The 19,013-nt window shown below is 36.9% G+C and overlaps 3 protein-coding genes across 4 annotated transcripts; all 3 read left to right on the top strand.

Moving 5' to 3' along the window:
- The first annotated feature begins 2,534 nt into the window (after positions 1-2,534).
- LOC113706320 (beta-fructofuranosidase, insoluble isoenzyme CWINV1) lies at positions 2,535-5,456 on the top strand. 2 transcript variants are annotated; one of them, XR_011820775.1, is made up of 7 exons: positions 2,535-2,687; positions 2,795-3,645; positions 3,857-4,015; positions 4,103-4,344; positions 4,439-4,526; positions 4,742-5,012; positions 5,320-5,456. XR_011820775.1 is itself a non-coding variant. In XM_027228201.2 (6 exons), the coding sequence occupies exons 1-6, from the start codon at positions 2,639-2,641 to the stop codon at positions 4,955-4,957; spliced, it is 1,605 nt and encodes a 534-aa protein (XP_027084002.2). In that variant the 5' UTR covers positions 2,536-2,638; the 3' UTR covers positions 4,958-5,151. The 2 variants fall into 2 exon arrangements, 1 of the variants encoding a protein (XP_027084002.2); XM_027228201.2 differs by lacking the exon at positions 5,320-5,456 and having other exon boundaries at positions 2,536-2,687; positions 4,742-5,151.
- A 209-nt stretch (positions 5,457-5,665) lies between these two features.
- On the top strand, positions 5,666-7,013 carry LOC113706321 (glutathione S-transferase 3). Its single transcript, XM_027228202.2, has 2 exons — positions 5,666-6,010; positions 6,462-7,013. The coding sequence occupies exons 1-2, from the start codon at positions 5,675-5,677 to the stop codon at positions 6,798-6,800; spliced, it is 675 nt and encodes a 224-aa protein (XP_027084003.1). The 5' UTR covers positions 5,666-5,674; the 3' UTR covers positions 6,801-7,013.
- Positions 7,014-9,013: 2,000 nt separating this feature from the next.
- On the top strand, positions 9,014-15,091 carry LOC113706282 (probable ADP,ATP carrier protein At5g56450). The gene is made up of 2 exons (XM_027228152.2): positions 9,014-9,809; positions 14,256-15,091. Exons 1-2 carry the CDS (start codon positions 9,423-9,425, stop codon positions 14,877-14,879), a joined length of 1,011 nt encoding a protein of 336 aa, XP_027083953.1. The 5' UTR covers positions 9,014-9,422; the 3' UTR covers positions 14,880-15,091.
- Positions 15,092-19,013: the final 3,922 nt, after the last annotated feature.

The raw sequence follows: 19,013 nt of genomic DNA on the forward strand, positions 1-19,013 counted from the left end.
ACATTTTCTTACAGAGACAATTTACTCTATGCTTTAGGTTTTGTACGATTTTGGTTAGACTTTTGCTTTTACCTTTCTTTGGTCCTAGTATGAACACGAAACCCAGAGATAAGAAAGACTTTTCGTCTGTCTCCTCGTTCTCTCTTCTTTCTCAACTTGTTGATAATTGATTGAATGATTTCAATTAAATCACGTGAGATTGATATGATGAGAAGCGGTTAGGTTTTTCCTTTACCCAAAGGTCGACGCGAAGGCGTGGTCCATAACATCTGTGAGATTTAATCGAATTTTCATTATTTCTTCCAATTCGTTACTATTCGTGCGTTTCTTGGGTTAATTGTTCATGGGTATTTTATTAATTGAGTATCAACGGCCGGATATTTAATTTAATTTAATAGCTTATTGTCACGTTAACTAAATTGAATCCCTAATTATTCATTTAGTTGACAACTAATGACAACCATCATAATTGGCTTTGTGTTGGGGAAACATAAGATTTAGTTTAAATAAACCCTCTTAGCGTGTTTATTGGTTAGGATTGAGTTCTTCTAGCAGCCAACGGTCGTACCTTTGCTGTTGAAAAAGTGAGGAAGAATTGGCTGTCAGAGATTGTTTATGGCTATAACCAATCTAATGATGAATGAATGAAATATTTTTGCATGATGATCAGTTAATTGGACCGTGCCTGAAAAGTTGATCTTTTGAGTAGACTTTTATTAATTGCTATTTTTAGTAAATTGTATTTGGTGAGTTAGCTTTTGAATTTTGTTTATTTTATTTTTATTTTCACTTCATTAAATATCCCCCAATTTTGTTCTATTGATTTGGAAAGAAACAACTTCCTACCCGTTCCCTGTGGAATCGACTCTACTTGCCATTATACGCAAATTTAATACTTTTATAGGCAATTCTGGTATATCGAATCAAGCAAACTTTTCGGGGACAGGGTGAATCAAGTAACCCATTGCACACCTAAGGTTCCTGCTTCAGTACTTGAATTTATTCTATAATTAATTGTGGTGGTAACTAAGACTTTTTAATAATAATTATTGCACAGATTCGACACCTGTCAAAAAAGTTTAATAAGGGAAAGGAAACTCGAGTATGGCTGCCTTTGAGCAGCGTTATACATCCCGTTTGGATAAGGACTCCAATTACTCTCCTACTGTGCCTAAGTTTAATGTTCTTGCCATGGAATACATAATTCCCGTACTCTTTTATCTTAGCTTCAAATTTATCTTCAACTCTTATATGGGACGAGGGCCGTCAATGAAGTCGAATGTCCTTAGATCTGTTAGAAAAAGAAAATTGACATCTTATAGATTATATTAGGTTGGGCAAAGTATGTGTCTGGATATAAGACATAATTTTATTTTCGAGCTTCATTAGACTTGACCCAATTAAAGTCAGGTCCAAAAAATTACACATTTTTTTAAAGCAAGGGCAGGGAAGGGGACTCTAAATTCTAGTGTTTCAATTTTAACCACTAATCACTATCAACGCCTTCTTAGCACCTAAAAATTATACGTGTAAGTATAGAGAGTATATGCATTGTCACATATATATATATATATATATATATATAATAATACGTATTACATATAAAAAGACATATGAATATTAAATGCATATTATATATAATTATGTATTAATTTTGAGTTCAGGCTGAGTGCAATATTTTTGTGAGTTGAATTCTTTTATGATTTGAGTTTGGACATGTCAAAACTCATCTCAAGAATTCGGATTGATAGACCTATGTAATAGGAAAACAAAGTATCATAACCTCAAATTATTATCTTTTCCATGAGCAGTAAATGACAATTAAGAGAGTTGTAAAACTCCAGTTATAAAATGCAGTATCGAATAATAGCATAGACAAAAGTTTGTCACAAGTCCTACTGGCTTAGTCCAGATCTGATTGTTGTGCATGGGAAATGAAGTTGAACGGGCATATCCAAGCCAGTTTTACTACTACTAAACTGATATGTATATATCAACGGTTGGAAAGTGTGCAGATCCTTCTGAACGCTCAACCAATTGGCATATTTTTAGCTAGGTAGCTAGCTAGCTTCCAATTTTAGTTATAGTCATGGGAGCTGATGAGGAAATTCTTATGCCCATATGGAGTTTAAATTTTATCAGATTTGTCATTACATGTACTTTTGAATTCCGGGTCAATTTTACAAGCTGCAAGTTGACTGTTTGATAGAATACGATGCTATGTACCTATTTTGGCGGGACGCATAGGGGATAACTTCTTTACAGATTAAACAGAGAGTACAAGCCTCCTAAAACTCCATCCTTTTCCAGCAGTTTCGCCCCTTCTCAGTTCATCATCTGAAGAAAACATGGAGGGATCTTTGATCTGGATTCTCGTTGTACACATTTTGGTGATTGCCTATCAAGGTGAAGTCGGTGCCTCTGAGCGAATTCAGAAGAATTTCCAATACAATCCCAAGCAGCCGTACAGAACAGCCTACCACTTCCAACCTTCTAAAAACTGGATGAATGGTGCCATGTCTTTCCATTTTCACGAATGCTATATTCTACCACTGTTTTTTTTCAAATTTATGTGTACCATTTTGGTTTCTTCTTGTGCTAATGTATACAAATTTGCTTGTGCCATTTTGCATGCGTCATGGCGAAAATGGTGATTGTGCCACAATTTGAACATGTAGATCCAAATGGTAAGATATCTAGGTTCATCTTTTACCTCTACTTGCTAAGAGCTTCATTTCCACGACTTGGGAGAACCTTTCAATTAGTGAAACTAAGATGTATGTATATGGCGCAGGTCCAATGTACTACAAGGGAATTTACCATCTCTTCTACCAGTACAATCCTTATGCTGCAGTGTGGGGTAATATTACCTGGGGGCATGCTGTATCACATAATCTGATTGATTGGATCGATCTTGAGCGTGCTATTGAGCCAACTGAGCCTTATGACATCAACGGTTGCTGGTCTGGCTCTGCAACAATCCTTCCAGGAGGAAATCCTGTAATTCTGTACACTGGAGCTGACTTTAAAAACCGTCAAGTTCAAAACCTGGCTGAGCCCAAGAATCCAAGTGACCCGTATCTGAAAGAGTGGATAAAAGCAAAAAATAATCCTTTGATGACTCCAATTAATGGGATTGATCCACAATTTTTCAGAGATCCAACGACAGCCTGGCAGGGGCCGGATAAAAGATGGCGAGTGGTTGTTGGGAGCCAAATTGATGGTCATGGGACAGCACTTCTATATCGCAGCAAAGATTTTGTAACGTGGACTAAGAGCGAAAAACCCCTGCATTTTTCGAATAAAACAAAAATGTGGGAGTGTCCTGATTTCTATCCTGTGATTGTTAGTCGCAGAAATGGACTTGACACTTCTGTGCATTCGAAGAATAGTAAGCATGTGTTGAAAGCAAGTTTTAATGATCAGGACTACTACATTATTGGAACCTACAATCCAGAAACTGACAAATTTATCCCTGATGTCGACTTCATGGAGAGCTATTTGAAACTGAGGTATGATTATGGGATATTCTATGCATCTAAGACATTTTATGATAGTGCCAAGAGAAGAAGAATATTATGGGGATGGGTAACTGAGGCGGATGATAAATTAGACGACATCAAGAAAGGGTGGTCAGGACTTCAGGTAATTTGGCACATTACTGTTTTACATTTTGCAATCTGACTTTTCTGTCTCCTAGTCCTAGCCCAGTCCATTTACCAGTTTTCTTGCAATGAAATTGGAGATTTTCATTTCGAAACAATATCTTCCTGCTCAATATCTGCTTTGCACAGATCTGTCATTATGCTCTACTGAAAAGCACTTAGTTAGCAAAGACATTCTGTTTATTTTGCAGTCAATTCCTAGAAGTATCGTGCTAGACAAAAATGGCAAGCAATTAACGCAGTGGCCAATCAAAGAAATTGAGAGATTGCGCCGAAAAGAGGTTAGCCTTCAGAATAAGGGGGTCAAGGGAGGAACGGCTTTCGAAATCACAGGCATCACAGCTTCGCAGGTAAAACATGCCCAAGCTAGTACTTCTTCTTCTTTACCCATTTGTTGTTTGGTCAGGGGATCAGTGTAAAATTTCCTTCATATATAGGCTGATGTAGAAGTCTCATTCCACCTGCCAAATCTTCATGATGCTGAGTTGATGCATCCGGAAAAAGTTGATCCCAAAATTCTTTGCAGCGAGAAGAATGCCTCCACAAAAGGAGTTATCGGGCCATTTGGCTTGATGGTCTTGGCTTCGAAAAACTTGACTGAACGAACTGCTGTTTTCTTTCGGGTATTCAAAAGCCATGATGATAAATACGCTGTGCTCATGTGCAGCGATCAAAGCAGGTAAGCCTTCTCAATCCACTCTGCTTCAACAGTATGACTTACATAATAAAAAAATATATCTACTTAATCTGTAAGCTTTGGTGGTATTTTACAGGTCTTCTTTGCGAAAAGAGGTTAACAAATCCAGCTTCGGGGCTTTTGTTGATGTAGACCCCAAAGAAAACATTTCACTGAGAAGCTTGGTAAGTTGCTACTCCATCAATTAACTTTACCTCTCAAATGTCAAGTGAATTAGCTTACTATGACTAATGATTCTCTGTTACAACAACATTACGTTCAAGTTAGACTTGCTCTGATAACTATCACGTATGATCATCACTATCTGATTAGATTAGAGATTCTTTTTCTTTTTTACAGAAAAAGTTTGTTAATTGTAATGCATTCTTGATGTTTGCAGATTGACCATTCAATTGTTGAAAGTTTTGGAGGTGGTGGAAAGACTTGCATTACTTCTAGAGTCTATCCAGAATTAGCTGTTGGTCAAGAAGCCCACCTTTATGTCTTTAACTATGGGACGAAAAGCGTTACTATCTCAAAGTTACATGGTTGGAGCATGGGAAGAGCTAAAATTTTTCCAGCACATGGAAAAAGAATGTTCCCTATTCCAAATTAGTTGTCATAAAGTTTACCCATGGCATCGGTTTTTATTTGCTGGGAATCAAACTTAGGTTTCTTTCTCTTCTCTGTGTCAGTAATTCGCATTAGTTTGCTTTGCTTTTCAATTATGTACCAGTTATCCAGAAGCAAATCAAGTCAACCAAAACTTTCAGTAAATGATATTGGGCTTTGAATCCAACTATTGTTTCATATTGTTTCTTCCTCTTCTTTCTTCATCTTAGGTCGTTGTCATTTCTTACAGATTCGATTTTATTTTTATCTTTATTTTTTTGACTTTGACTTTGCATTCTTATCTTCTACAAATGTATTGGATACATATTCCTATTAACACATGGTAACATTTTTCCCCAATAGCAGTATGGGATTGTCAAGAAATTTCAGAGAATTCCACAAATTGTCTCAGACGTCAAGGCAAACATCACAAACCAGATGATCATTCATCAGCCTAAGTCAACTCTCTGTATAAGATCATGATGGAAGCAATGAGACAGCCTTAGGAATCTTTTGAATTTAAAAATTGCTGATTGTTTTTTCTTTGGAACTCCAATGTTGACTTTTCTGATTTTAGGCCTAATGGAATTCTTTCCACAAAGTATAAACTTAGTAGTTACTGAGAAAGGCTTATAAATGCTTACCATGTCCCTCGCAAAAATACAAGACCAGAAGCGCTGAAATTAGATATACCTACTCAAGTTGAAGTTGAAGCTTGAAAATGAGGGAGGCCAACAGTAGCTCTGTGGTGGTGGTTGACTTTTGGGGTAATGGTTTTGGCATGAGGGTGAGGATAGCTTTGGAAGAGAAAGGGATCAAATATGAATACAGGGAAGAAGATCTTACAAACCCTCAAAGAAGCCAACTAGTTTTGGACATGAACCCAGTGAGAAAATCAGTGCCTATCCTGATTCATCAAGGACAACCGGTTTGTGATTCTGCAGCAATACTTGGATATATTGATGAAACATGGAAAGATGGTTTCCCTTCATTGCTTCCACGTGATCCTTATGACAGAGCCATTGCAAGATTCTGGACTCATTTTCTTGACAATAAGGTTAGACTGCTGTGCTTTTCTAATGCAATTTTTTTTAATAAAAAAGAAACGAATATAGCTATTCTTGATGGGATGCTTGTTAATTGAAATTGGAACAATATCGAAGTATTTATGTGTTTTCATCCAGTAAAATGATTTCCACCTTTTTGGTGCTCAGTTTTCGTTTATTTTCATTTTTTTTTTTTGTAACGGACCGAGGAGTAGTCGATCAATTCTTTTTTTTTTTTTAGATAAGTTTATTGACTCTTCCATTGATACTCAAGAAGCTGTACACAAGTGAAGGGGCATACCCTTGAGCAACTTCAGATATCATCAAATCTTGCTACTTAGTACAATAATGTGTTGGGCTTGAGAGTTGAGCCCTGCTACTCCTCCCATCAAGAGGGAAAAAAAAAAAAGAAGAAGAATATTTGTTTTCCATGTTTAAAGTTTTTTTTTTTTTTGGGGGTAGGTTTTTAGCACACAAGCTATGTTCTTGAAGAGCAAAAGTGATCGAGCAAAAGAAGAAAGCAAGAACGAACTGATTGGAGAGTTGAAGCAACTGGAGGCAGTGTTAGGAGATGAACAGTACTTCGGAGGTGCAAATTTCGGATACCTGGATGTTGTCCTCATTCCCTTCTCAAGCATGTTTTATGGATATGAGAGTCACGGCAACTTCAAACTGGAGGAGGAGTGCCCAAAATTATCAGCTTGGGTCAAAAGATGTTTAGCAAGGGATAGCGTTCGAAAAGTTCTTCCTGATTCTGTGGAGATGTACGAGTTACATAAAAAATTCTATGGAATTGAGTAGATTGGCATCTCTTAGCACATATGTTTAAGGAGTGAAGTTCAGAACACTTTCTGAATCTGGTTCCATTTTTCAAGAAATTGTTGAACTTTGCTACATATGTTTCAGTTTTCACAGGTGGTTCTGTTTTTGGTTCTCTTAATAAACCAAAAAGGAAAAAGGAGAAGCGTACTTCAATATATAAAAATTCTTCGGTGTTTGGTTTTGTACTTCAAAGTTTTAGTATGCGTTTTTGCTGTTTCGTTTATTAACCATTCAATGATCCAAAAAGTTTTGGAGGTGGGGAAAAGAAAAGCATCGATGCTCAAGCTTTTCCTTGTTTAATGATAAATCCCTACCTTTTGACTCTCTCCTTTTTAGAGGACAAATAATTGCTTGGACGGCGATGTCGTGTTTATCTGGTGAAGGAAAGCTCAAAGTAGAGTGTCCCAAACTCAAAGGGCACTGACAGATGAAAGTAACTGGCTAACATATTCTGTTAGTTGGAATTGGATGGTCACTTATTATGGTTTTCTCCAATTTACTCTTCTCTCATCTCATTGTCATGGGACTAGGGATAAAATGAATCAACTAGTGGGTATTCCAATTAGGTTCAAATTAAGTTCAGTTCATTAACAGTTTATTTCACATCAACTAATTAAACTAAGGTGCAACAGTATTTTATACTCGATAAACTTTTGAAATCGGCTTAGCTCGGCCTTAACTTGATCAAGATAAAATTGAAATTTATAAATAAAAAAAAATTCAAATTGCTTGAACTTAATTCAACTCTGAGTGCTGCTCCATAAAAGTTCGTTTGATTTCAACCTGATAAATAAACAAATCAATTCGAACTCGTTAAAATAATCATACAAAATGAATATTAGGATGTTCAGTTTGATCATATTTGTTTACATCCTTAGCCTCACGTACTCATTCATTTTTCTTCCTTTTTTTCCTTTATTATCGTTTGCTTCCATGGTACTAGGAAATAAGATCTTGCCCCTTGAATAGTTGAATTAGATCATCACAGTCAATTTCATCTTCTAGGGTTAGCAATAACTTCACATCAACCATGTGTTCTCAATAAGAAAAAAAAAAAAACAACTCACATTGTAAATAAACTTTCAAGAATATAGAGATGAAACACGTTCACCTCTTCTTCTCTCAGGAAAGGGGGAAAAACGAGAAATAACATGTGCTATCTATCAAAACAACATTTATATCGTATTTACACATCCAAATTTTTATTTTTCCAATCAAAACTTGAATTAATGATACATGTATAACTACATAATTATCAACTTAATCATGAACTAACTTGATAGAACAAAATTAGATGTACATATACATTTCAATCAATAAAAAGCACACATGCCTAGCTCATGATTAAGTTGATCATAATTAGGTACCTCATGATTAGTGCTACATAATTATACTATATGATTGTTATATCAAGTGAGCTATTACCACTTTCGACAAATAAAAGGTCAAGAAAAATGTAAAAGTCCATAGATAACACCTATGAAACATTACCACCGAGCTACAGCTTGCGAGCCTTGTTTTTCCTTGGTCGTGTCGAGCTCGAGCTCAATTTTCTTGATGAGTCGAGCTCGAGCCCACTTGTTATTAAGTCGAGTTCGGCTCGACAAGTCCAAAATTCGACTCGGTTCGGCTCGTTTGCAGCCCGACCACCGACTACGTTACGTACTGTCTTGAAAAAACGCAGACATATTTAAATATCTATTAGGCTAAAGATTGTCATTGTATAATTTTGAGTTATTGAGTTATATTCATTGGCATGTAAATAAGTGATTTTGATATCTAGGTCCTGTTTGGATTAAGATTTTTTATAGTTTTTGGCAGAAAAAATATTATAGCGATATAATATAGGTAAGATAAAAATATGTCAGAAATTTTTAAAAATTTTTTTGCTAAAGCAGAATTTAGATAGTAACAATTTTTTAATTTGGAATATAGATAACAATCATTCTTTGAAAAAAAAAAAAAAACTATCACTCTTAGGAAATACAAATTGAAGGGAGGGTTACCATAAAATTTTTCGAAATGGTTGTTATAAGCCCCGAGAATCCTTTAGTTTGGTTTACGGTAAAGTAATGGGTGAGGGTTCCCTCCGTTTAGGGTTAAGGACACGTGGGACAAAACAGGGCTTGTATGACGTGGACAAACATCCGTACTAAATCCAATCCAATCCCTCCCTTCTTCCGACTTCTATAAATTCCGCTTTTATTCCCTTTAATTAATATTTTCCAACCGTGACTTTGTCTCAGTCTCAACAAACGCATTCGGAAATGGAAATTGGTGTACTAAGGCTACCATTCTCTTCAAAATTCTGTTAAATCACCAACCTGACTCGAACGCACGGAGAGCCGAGCCCAACCAAAAGAAAAGCAACAATCTTGACGGAGAAAAAGTGAGGTACTGATGAGAATTAAGAGTAGCCCAGAAGTTATATATTGGCTTGTCTTTTTCAAACAACAATCGTAGTGGAAATTTTTCAAGCATGAACAAAACCCGTTTCCAGGGAAGGCATATATGCTGATTTAAACAATCATATATGCATATTGTTTTAAAGGGGAGGTGGGTTTTTGAGGGATTTTAGTTTGGTGCCTAGATTAAAGAGGGATGATGGTGGAGGATGGTGGTGGTGAGGCAGAAGAGAAAAGTGGCAGTGGTAGTGGTGTTCGGTTTTCATCGAAGGCGAAGGCTTTGGGTTTAAGAGAATCAGGGCAATCAAATTGGTTGACTAATTTTCACAGAGATCTGTTGGCAGGCGCAGTGATGGGGGGCGTCGTGCACACGATTGTAGCCCCGATTGAGAGGGCTAAGCTGTTGTTACAAACCCAGGAGAGTAATATTGCTATTTTATCTGGGCCGCATAGGAGGTTTCAGGGGATGTTTGATTGCATAGCCAGGACAATTAGAGAAGAAGGGATTCTTTCTCTGTGGAGAGGCAATGGGAGCAGTGTTCTGAGATATTACCCTTCTGTTGCTCTCAATTTTTCTCTCAAGGTACCACCACTCTTACCCTACTATCTTGCACTTTCGTTGTGTTTAAAGATGTAATTTTATTCGTGGGTTTTGTTTAAATTTCAAAGAAATGGTGATATTTTCCGTAAAAGGAATGATCCCTTTGGAATAGAGCACTGTCACATTTAGTTTTCTGCTATCTGTTTCTTTGTACCCGTGCACTGTTGCATCTCAGATTGTTGTACTTGTTTCTGTTTTGCGGCATTGAGCAAGTGTTTATATTTGGCTTTTCCAGCCATGTGTCAATCTTTGTGCCTTATGGTTTAACATATTTCCAGAAATGATGATCTTTATGATAATTTCTTTTGTTGTGGAAATTGGTTGTGGCTCAAATTAACAAGAAAAAAAGTTCATCTTTCTGTGTATTATGATGTTTAGTCACGCAAAAGTTGCTTTTCACTCAAAATTTGTACTTTATGTGCCAGTTGTTGGGTTTCTGCGTTTGACCCTGTGGTGAAGATAGAGCAGGAAACATAAACTTCTTCTCACTGTTAGTGGTGGTGAGAGTTGTTTTTGTAAGTTGCGACTGAAAAGTATTTCTTCCTCCTAGTGTTCCAGGGAGATATTGATTCCTGTTGTACAGTAATGATGGGTAGGACTGGGATATGTTGTTCATTTAAAGTGTTTTGGTTATCAAAGCAACTTTTGCAGATTGGTTAATTGATATGTAGGATACGCTTAGTTGATAGAGAAGTTTGAATGGCTTTGTTATGAGGATGTCAAATTGTCTGAAAAATTGGCATTTGTGGTGAAGACAGTTAATGAACTAGAATTCTTAAGTCATTCAAGTTTGATTCTGTCCTTTTGAATCTAATTAGGTAATCCAGCTCTTGATGTGCATCTGTGTCTATGTCTACTATAGATTATGTGCATTTGGCCAACTTTCTTCTCAACCTAATGATAAAGTGGTGTTGGCCAAGTAAACCAATACATATAGTTCAACATACTTGTGCATTTTCTTAAAATTTAACCCACAAGCTTGACTCTCGGTTTGAAGATTTTTCACCTCCTCTTTATGACAAACGCTGAGTGAAGTTAATACAGTATTGAAGATAGCTTGTGCAGATTTTGGGTTGTTTAATTCAAAGCTCCACATGCTAGAATTTGTTTGTGAATCATGCATAACTGCTACACTGCACCCTGGTAAAAAACACAGCTGGCTATCAAAGTCATAATGTTATCCCTTACTACTGCTTTAGGGGTCATTACTGTGTCCGTCTGCACCAACTAAATATGGCAAAAAACATAACGCCTTCGTACAATGATATATCACATAAAGACAAATGGAAGCAAGGGTTGGAACAGGGTACTGTGCTTAAGGCTGCACCTTTGGAGTTTTGGGTGGCATGCCCTCACATGTGTATGCAAATGTTAGATAACTGATATTGGAAAAATAAGCATGTTAATGGCTTATTCAGAATGTGGTTTTAGCATTGCAAGAAGTCCTTAGATTCGCATTCTTGATTTTTCTTTTGGTGCAAGCTTGTGAAGATATTGTTTCTGAGTGCCAATTCAGCTTATAAAAGTATGATGTTGTGCTGTTTTTTAATAGCCATCACAGTGTTTTTATAAGTTTTGATGCCATTTTGTAGGACAATAACCATATGTGCTTGCCTCAAAATTTTAGGGGCCATTTGGTAGGGAATCTGCTTAGCTGAAAGTGGATTTTGTTTCCTTACCTAATTCTTAAATTTGTTGTGCGATAGGTACAAATTAAGGTTACTGGCCTATCATGTTTTAAATTTCCCATGCACAGATTAATTCGTGTACAGTTGTTGTAATCTTAAGGATTCAATGGTTTTTTATCTCCCGCTTATTCCATATTCAGTTCTTACCTGGAAGAAACAACTAGCAGGATATGTGAGTTACCGTATGTCTTTTTCTTTCTTGAAAATTTGATGTGTAGGTGGGGACATAAAGTTATACCTAGATCGTCACCATTTAGCTATTTTTTTCAATCAAAAAGTGCAGGAAACCCTGAACTTTGTTACTTCTTCCGTGGCGAAAACCCAGATAACTTGCTTATTTGAAATGGAAAACATGTATAAACTGTATTTAAGCCAACCTCCTGGAGGAAATCTTGAGTAAACTGCCTTAGGAAATCTTGCTATCAACTACTCTGCAATAAGGTATTCTAGGCTAAGCGTGCTCATTGCCTATTTTTTCTCGTTTTCAGGATAGCAATGTAAAATTCCACCATTTAGATCTCATCCAGCTAGTTCCAGTACCAGGAACTGAATTTCCCATGTTGTCCTTGCATGAATCCTCAGCCCTTTCAAGACTTGGGCATTTATGAACATCCGTTCTGATGCTGTTCCCTGAAAGAAGATTACTCTTGTTTAGGTGAGTCATATCAGTTTTTCAAGCGTATGGGTGGATAGTGGGTAGTGACTAAAAGATTTCTTCTAGTGGCCTGAACAAACTTCTTATTAGAGTATTAGTGGTTCTTTTCCTTAAACAAAAAAGCCAGAGAAGAGATAACATCTTAAATTTCAGAAAAATTACTTTCTTATTATGAGACCAGGTTGCAATCAGATGAAAGATGACTTTTCAAAGTAAAAATCTTGAAAATTTTCTGCTTATAGAATCCAGTAGTTGTCCTACAAGGATAATGGATAAATGGACGAACTCAGATGTTTTCAAGCTTGAGTTTTCTTATAACAACCATGCATGATGACAGCAAAATACTGTATATGTCGATGATAACAATGATTATGAAAGACTTCTGGGTTCCTGCACTTGATATTGCATCAATGACATTGTATGAAATAAATTTGATGATTATTGTCACCTTTGTTAGGATGCCTCAGTTTCACGCTGGAGGAGCCTTGTTGGTGTTACCTTCTCCTGTCTTCTGAGTTCAAATACTTTTTGCTGAGTTTAACAAGGAGGAAAGAAAATAAAAATAATCATAAATTATCATCTTAATGGTCCTTCAGTTAGTGATTAAAGTTTGAGCCTGTAGGATTTGTTAGTTCTTACATGATAAGTAGGGAAAATGTGCAAATTCAGGTGTTCCTAAAATCCAGCTATGGTAATTGGACACGCATAATGCAGCGCTAAGGCTTGATATACACTAATGAAGATGTCAAGCTGCCATGCCATGGGTTACCGGTTGTTGGCTCTTTCTGTATGAAGGGCTCTTAAATATAGGTCAAGAATGCTTGATTTTGGTGTTTTAAGTTTAACAACGATCAAAGAGAGAAAACTATTATTAATCTATAATTCCTACTATAGATTTCCATTCATAGGTTTGTTTGATCGGGGATACATTCATTTGAAGGTGAATTTTTCTCAGGGAAAAGCAAAGGGTGGTCTTAGCCCCTATCCTCTACAGATGGAAATTCTTCATTCTCATCGTATTGGACTTTCAAATTTTTGATACTTTTTATCTTGCGTGAGGAAGTTCCAAGGCAGTTAACTTTTCTACTAGTAATAAACATGTTACCTAAATTTTAAATGCCTCAAGCCATCATGAATGTATCCTATATACCAAGAAGTGTGATTTTAAATTCCAACATGGTAAGGATAAATCTGTCCAACTGTTATCTCTTACCCTTTATTATTACTCTTGAACATTTTCAAAATGTTAGAAGAGTGCGAAAGGCAATCAAATATCCATTGCTTGAAACCCTTTTCCATAGATCAAGTAGAGAGTTGGGGTGTTTTGGCTGTCGGTAATCTAATTTAGGTTGGAACGGTAAGTCGTAACAGCCATTATAGCCTTTTGATATCTTGAATGCTGTTTTGTCATATGTTTGGAGGGTGAGGAGTAGTGGCTGATATATGAGCCATGAAGATGTTAGAACATGAGGCCTTCCTGCCCATTCTGTCCATGCCATGTGTACCTTTAATAGGTTCTGAAGTGGTTGGGACATTCTGACTTCATGTTTCCCTAAAGATAGATGTGTTGATCTTTCTGGTATTTTGTCTTTGTTTGCAGCCATAGATGTGGCTTGGATGGAAGTTTCTTGTGTCAAAAATAATCTGATGATCTATTTTCCTTGTTACAGTATCTTGGCTTCCAATGCCTCGTTAGATTGTAAAATGAATTAGGCTAACAGATCATCAGATTGCCCAAAATTCAGAAGTCCTCTGCCTCTATGCCAATTATAGAATATATTCTCATAATCACAAAGATGTGCCCGAAAGACTAAGCGCAACTTGGCTGGCTGATCTTATCCCTGTCTGGTCAGCTAAAATGAATCATGATCGTCTTCTCACCTTATGGTTTAGATTCTTTATGGACGTATCAGATGTTGTCTCATTTAAATTTCTGTCTATATATGTCTTTCCACTGTACTGCTCCTTTATTGTGGGTTTAAGTCCATTAAGTCCACTGTCGATATGTGACTTTCATTGACGGTAGTTAGCTTTGCATTGTCCCTGCTTTTTAACAATGCATTGACTGTTTTACTTTGGGAGCAGGATCTCTATAAGAACATCTTACGTGGTCAAGGCAATCCTCTTATATCTGGGCCATCTGCTAATTTCATTGCTGGATCTACAGCTGGTTGTACGACCTTGGTCATCATCTACCCACTTGATATTGCACATACACGCCTTGCTGCTGATCTTGGAAGGACAGGTACCCGTCAATTCAGGGGAGTTAGCCACTTCCTCAGTACCATTTATGAAAAAGATGGAATAAAAGGAATTTACCGGGGGCTTCCAGCCTCTCTACAGGGGATGATTGTGCACCGGGGCCTTTACTTTGGTGGTTTTGACACGATTAAAGAGATTATGTCAGAAGAAACTAAACCAGATGTGGCCCTTTGGAAGCGTTGGATAGCAGCTCAAGCAGTTACAACATCTGCTGGGTTGATATCTTATCCATTGGACACTGTTCGGAGGCGGATGATGATGCAATCTGGCTTGGAGCAGCCAATGTACAGAAGTACATTGGATTGCTGGAGAAAGATTTACAGGACAGAAGGGTTCTCATCATTTTATCGTGGAGCCCTTTCAAATATTTTCAGAAGCACTGGTGCAGCTGCTGTTTTAGTTTTGTACGATGAAATTAAGAAGCTCATGGATTGGACTGGCTTATAGCAGCACAAAATTTTTGTATTCCTCTTTGTTCATCTCAAGAGTAGGTTTTAGACTAGAGTGCAGGAGTGATACTGCCCAGCACAGAGAAAGCAGAAACTGAACATTGAATGCAGTCGATACTTGAGCTATCTTGAGGACCTAATCAGATTGATGTCGAGTTCAAATTTGATTTCTTCATCTCATAGTAAATAAAGAGCCGAGTTTTTTGGTAATTCCTTGACATCTTTGCTCTCTCTTTTTGGGTTTTTTTTTTCCGTTCAGAAAACATTGCCAAGGCTTCATACCGCTATGGCAACTTAATAGTTGCTGCCTGTGTACCAATTCGACCTTTTCATATGCTCTTAATTTCCATACATCCGTGGCAGCAAAATTGGCCGCTACATGGTAATATCCATCAACACAAAAATTATCTCGTCTGTTGTCTTGCAGCCCATTAGAGGTGAGCTTGTCCCCAAGACGCCCCCACCCTTCCAACCCTGGCGCCCGGGGCCGGGGGGGGCGCCTCCGTATTACCATTGTAAGGTTTAGAATCTCTTCTTGACCAAAAGTTTGTACCCACTTAAGAGTTAAAACTGGAGCATGGAGGCGACTGGAGGTAGAGGGTAATTCCTCACATATCAGACCATACTTGTACGTCTGTCTGTCATCGAAAAAGAAGACTGGAAATAACCGCACAAAGAATGGTTTCTATATATATATATATAATGTAAGGATTTGATGTATGTGAGATAAAAGGACAATTGAGAGATGCGATTTGATGTATATGAGATAAAAAAATAATTGAGAGACGCGTTCACAGAAAATGTTAAAATTTTTCTGTGGAAAATGCAATCCAAAATTTGCTTGTTTCCTTGTCTAAGGTAGAAGGTTTGGGGAATTTAGTGCAAGGAATTAAAGTGCCAATTTTATAGTACTGCTCATTAGAAAATTGCTTAGGGGACCTCATCATCATTATTTCAAAGAGTTGTTTTAGTGAAAAAGAAAAAAGAAAAAAGAGTTGTTTTAGGGGACTTGGCATTAGGATTTGTATAATATCATCCGTTCCTCAATCAAAGTATACCTTTGGGATTCAGACTTGACCTTGTTTCTAGATAAAGAAAAAGTAAAACAAGTGTGCTTACTTTTATGGCTTTGGAAAAAAAAAATTTCTTTGCTTTTTGATACTTTATTCTCTTGACCTTTTCTAACAAAAGTTAGAAATTCGGCTTTTATAAATCTAGATCCCGGAAGAAACCTCAAAAACCGGCAACTTTTGAGGTCCTCCCAAGGACTTATAAACCCAAACCCAACCCCCCCTCGGAACTGATGTGGGATGGCAACCCCAGAAGGGTAAGCCAGTAGGTCCGCTGCTGCTAAGAAGTAAAGACCCCGAGAAGTAAAGATACTTTACTCGAAAAATATGCGAATGCTTCGGCTAACAAGGCTCCCTCATGACTGGGCCATGGAGGAATCCGGCGGAGGCGTGGACCGGTGATTAAAAAAAAGAGCTTAAACATTAAGTTAAAACTACCAAAGCCTTGAATTGATTAGACCATGGAGAAATTAAGCCCCAATACATGACGTCACCCCCAGAGGTTTGGAAAAATTTGACTAATATCCTTAATTTATAATCATCGTCTTTTCTTGTTAATAATCTACGTTGCTTTGCTTTTAATCATAACTCAGGTCAGGGCTTGCTTTCGAAGATTTAAATTATTTTTTTTTATTTTGCAATTTTTTTAAATTAAAAGTTGTTGTTTTCAAGTATCCTCAATTGCTTTGGACTTGTGTTGAACTTTAGCATATTAATGTAAACCAAAAATGGGTGATTATGATAAGCTGTTTTGAGGTGCTTTTAAAAGTAGATAAATTTCGACTTTTACGTCACTTTGAAAACACATTTTTATATTCTTTCAATTATTTTTCATGGGTTTTTAAAAACACCAACCCCCCCCCCCCGGCCCCCGCCCGCATTCTTCATAATGAGTTCGAGAAAAGAAACAAGAAAATGAGAGGTAAATGATTTGAAGTCTGATTTAACACCTTTACATAACTAAAACCCAAAACAAATGCTACTACAGCAATATACGAAGCAGGACGACTCAAGAAAAATCTCGTAACCGAATGCTTGGTTCTTTTATACATGTTAGGGTTAAATACCAAAAACCCCCATGTGGTTTGACTAATGTTCACTTTACCTCCTTATAGTTTGGAAACCTACAATTTGACTCCCCGTCGTTTCAACTAAAGTAATAGTCTGACGGAAAACATCTAAACTAACGTCTGAAAGGAAAATGTCAAAATTGCCCCTCTATATGGGTTTTGGGTTAAGTACCAAAAACCTCCCTGTGGTTTGTCAAATGTACACTTTACCTCCCTATAGTTTGAAAACATACAATTTAACTCCCTGTCTTTTCACCTAAAGTGAAAATCTAACAGAAATTCCGTTAAATACACTTTAGTTGAAACGACAGGGAGTCAAATTGTAGGTTTCCAAATCATAGGGAGTTAAAGTGAACATTAGGCAAATCACAGAGGGGTTTTTGGTATTTAACCCTACATGTTATCAAGCATCTTTGTAGCTAGTATTTTGACCCGTGTTATGCATGTATAGGTTTTACATTTTAAACAAATAATCTAGTGCCTTGAAAGGACCACCATGGGAAGGAATGGCATAAAACAAGTACGACCCAAAAGTTAGGTTTAGGCAGGCTAAAAGAAGAACCAAGAGTAGAAAGTAAATAAAAGGACCTTGGATGCCATAAGTGTACACATGACATCACATGTGGAAAGAAGTGGGAAACGAAATTGTAGTTTAGGAGCTAAAAGACGCTTTTGGGAAACTTTAGACTAAGTTAGAGACAAAATATAAACCAAAGCTTCCAATTAAAATGAGTTTGAGTGGCACTTGTGGGGTGCATGAATTTAACATAATCAATTCCCATTTCATTTCCTAAAGAATTTTGTAAAGAAAGAAACATCGTATCCGGGTTCTTCTTTAATTTTTTTTTTCTCCCCATTGAATGATGTATTAGTGTTGAAAGTGGTGTTAAATTATGGGGGGGGGATTTCTTTTGATAGATTCAGTTGTAGATTCTCCCAGGTTAAGGTGTGAAAAGATTCTCAGAAGGGTCCTACAAAATTGTGTGCCATCCTATGGGTGCATAGCGGGTGTGATTCCACAGAAATTGATTCCCAGACACACAGTTTTGGGGATCAGTGGGTGAAGTGATGATCAGTGGTGAGTGGGTGCAGTTGTAGGGCTCAAGTTGCAATTTACCACTGCTCTTCTTTGATGCTGTCATCACTGACCTGTCCATTCCAAATCCAAGGGAAAACCTTGGACATGTAGACACCCCTCCATCCCTCCTCCTCCAATAATTAATGGTTTCATCTTCTCCTGCATTTCCTTCCTGCTTTTTTCCTTAAATGGGAAATATTTTATATGTGAGTTTGGATAGTTCTTATTTGCCAAAAGAAAAAAAAAACAATAGAATATTTACGTGCATCACAAACACATTTTTCAACATACATTTTTATTTTCGCAACCATCGATCTCTTTAATTATCTCACATACAGCACATCGTAAAAAACGCTACAGCAGTTATTCCAAATAATATCCGCTCCAAACACAAGTGTGCCACTCTTCATCGACGCACAAACATATTTCACGTTAAAAAAAAAAAAAAACTAAAAGCAAATCTTAAGCGACTAATTAATTCAGAACTTGATATCTGATTGTGCATCGATCAACATGTTTAGAGAATTGAATCTTATATTGTTGACTGTGTATTTGCAGAAATAAGTGCTCCTATATATATATATATGTATGTATATCCCTGCACGTTCGTGCTCGTACTTCAACTGAAGACTTGTTTATAATTCCACTCGTTTCCATTTTGTCCAGTTTTCTGAACTGTTTACGTACGTAGCCAGCAATATTATAGTTCAGCGAGTTTTAGCAGTATAATAATTTCTTTGCTTTATCTCACTTCAAACTTCTTGTTGGAAAACAATAGCGAAGAATATGTTGATATACCCGATTAATCCTACGTATGCATTGCGCTGAAGAATACACCCAATTCCAGACAATAGCAAAAGCCAAAAGGTCGAAACATTTACACACTTAAACTAAACACATTTTCTGTAAACACT

This window comes from Coffea arabica, chromosome 8c, assembly GCF_036785885.1.
Source record: "Coffea arabica cultivar ET-39 chromosome 8c, Coffea Arabica ET-39 HiFi, whole genome shotgun sequence".
Taxonomy (NCBI): Eukaryota; Viridiplantae; Streptophyta; class Magnoliopsida; order Gentianales; family Rubiaceae; genus Coffea; species Coffea arabica.